Source organism: Acanthisitta chloris, unplaced genomic scaffold (assembly GCF_000695815.1).
Source record: "Acanthisitta chloris isolate BGI_N310 unplaced genomic scaffold, ASM69581v1 scaffold29289, whole genome shotgun sequence".
NCBI classification, from domain to species: domain Eukaryota; kingdom Metazoa; phylum Chordata; class Aves; order Passeriformes; family Acanthisittidae; genus Acanthisitta; species Acanthisitta chloris.
Window position 1 is genome coordinate 26,115 of NW_008692403.1, and position 895 is coordinate 27,009.

Here is an 895-nt window from a genome sequence, read left to right on the forward strand (position 1 = left end):
TGTAGTTCAGGTTAAATGGATAATGGTTAGACTGGGGGGCAGCAAAGTGAGCATGTTCTCGTATTTCAGGCTGACTGTAAACTAAGGCATCAGGCCTGCTGTAAGCATAGGAATTGCTGATGTTAAGATTTCTCATTGAATGACTCTGTCTATCTGTGTGCACCATTCCCCTGTTGAGCTGTCTCATCACAGTCTCATAGTCTGGCGTGGGACGATAAGAAGGTGGTATTAGTGCACTATGTCTGTGTGATGGGACATAATCAGTTCTGAGGACATCACTTCCAGTAATGCTTGGGTTAGAGGACATGGGGGATGGCTGCAAGTAATGCTGTGGGTTGTTCAAGGAGTTTGTGCTGTGTGCACTATAGACACTACCATTGCGGATCCGACCACTGTAGTCATGAGGGGCTCTATCCAAGCTAGTCTGAGAGTGACAGTAGTATCCATTCTGATTGCTCACAAAGAGGTTATCTGAAAGCAAAGTTTAAGAACAATCTTTATGTCCAAGACATCAAACAAAGCTATCTTCTATTAAGATGTAGCTAAGCATTTTCAGATTTTCAAAACCTCAGTTATTCTTAGCTATGTATTGAAATGGGAAGGAAAAACAATCAAACCCAAACCCCAACTTTTTTTGTTGCTGTTGATAGCCAAGGTATGTATACAAATACAAAATATAGCTTAAACCTTCTAAAGTAAGGCAGTGGATTTAATGAACTTACCTTGAGAAGATGCATATGGTTCAGTATAATGACCATTGTAATGCAGCTGTGGTGGTGGAGGCATCATGTATGGCTGAGGCTTGGGCTAAGAAAGCAAACATTTACTGTTAGTTAAAAAATGATTGTTTATTTTAAAAATAATGCTTGAAGATGCTTTAATATAAAATGTATTA

General features: G+C 39.4%; 1 protein-coding gene across 1 annotated transcript in view; it reads right to left on the reverse strand.

Moving 5' to 3' along the window:
* Positions 1-826, reverse strand: part of PTPN21 (protein tyrosine phosphatase, non-receptor type 21) — a gene marked incomplete at its 5' end in the record, with an annotated part of 10,540 nt that extends 9,714 nt beyond the window's left edge. The window contains 2 exon segments of the mRNA XM_009082665.1: positions 1-471; positions 723-826. The exon segment at positions 1-471 is cut by the window's left edge and continues 977 nt beyond it. Coding sequence (XP_009080913.1) covers positions 1-471; positions 723-826 — 575 coding nt within the window.
* Positions 827-895: the final 69 nt, after the last annotated feature.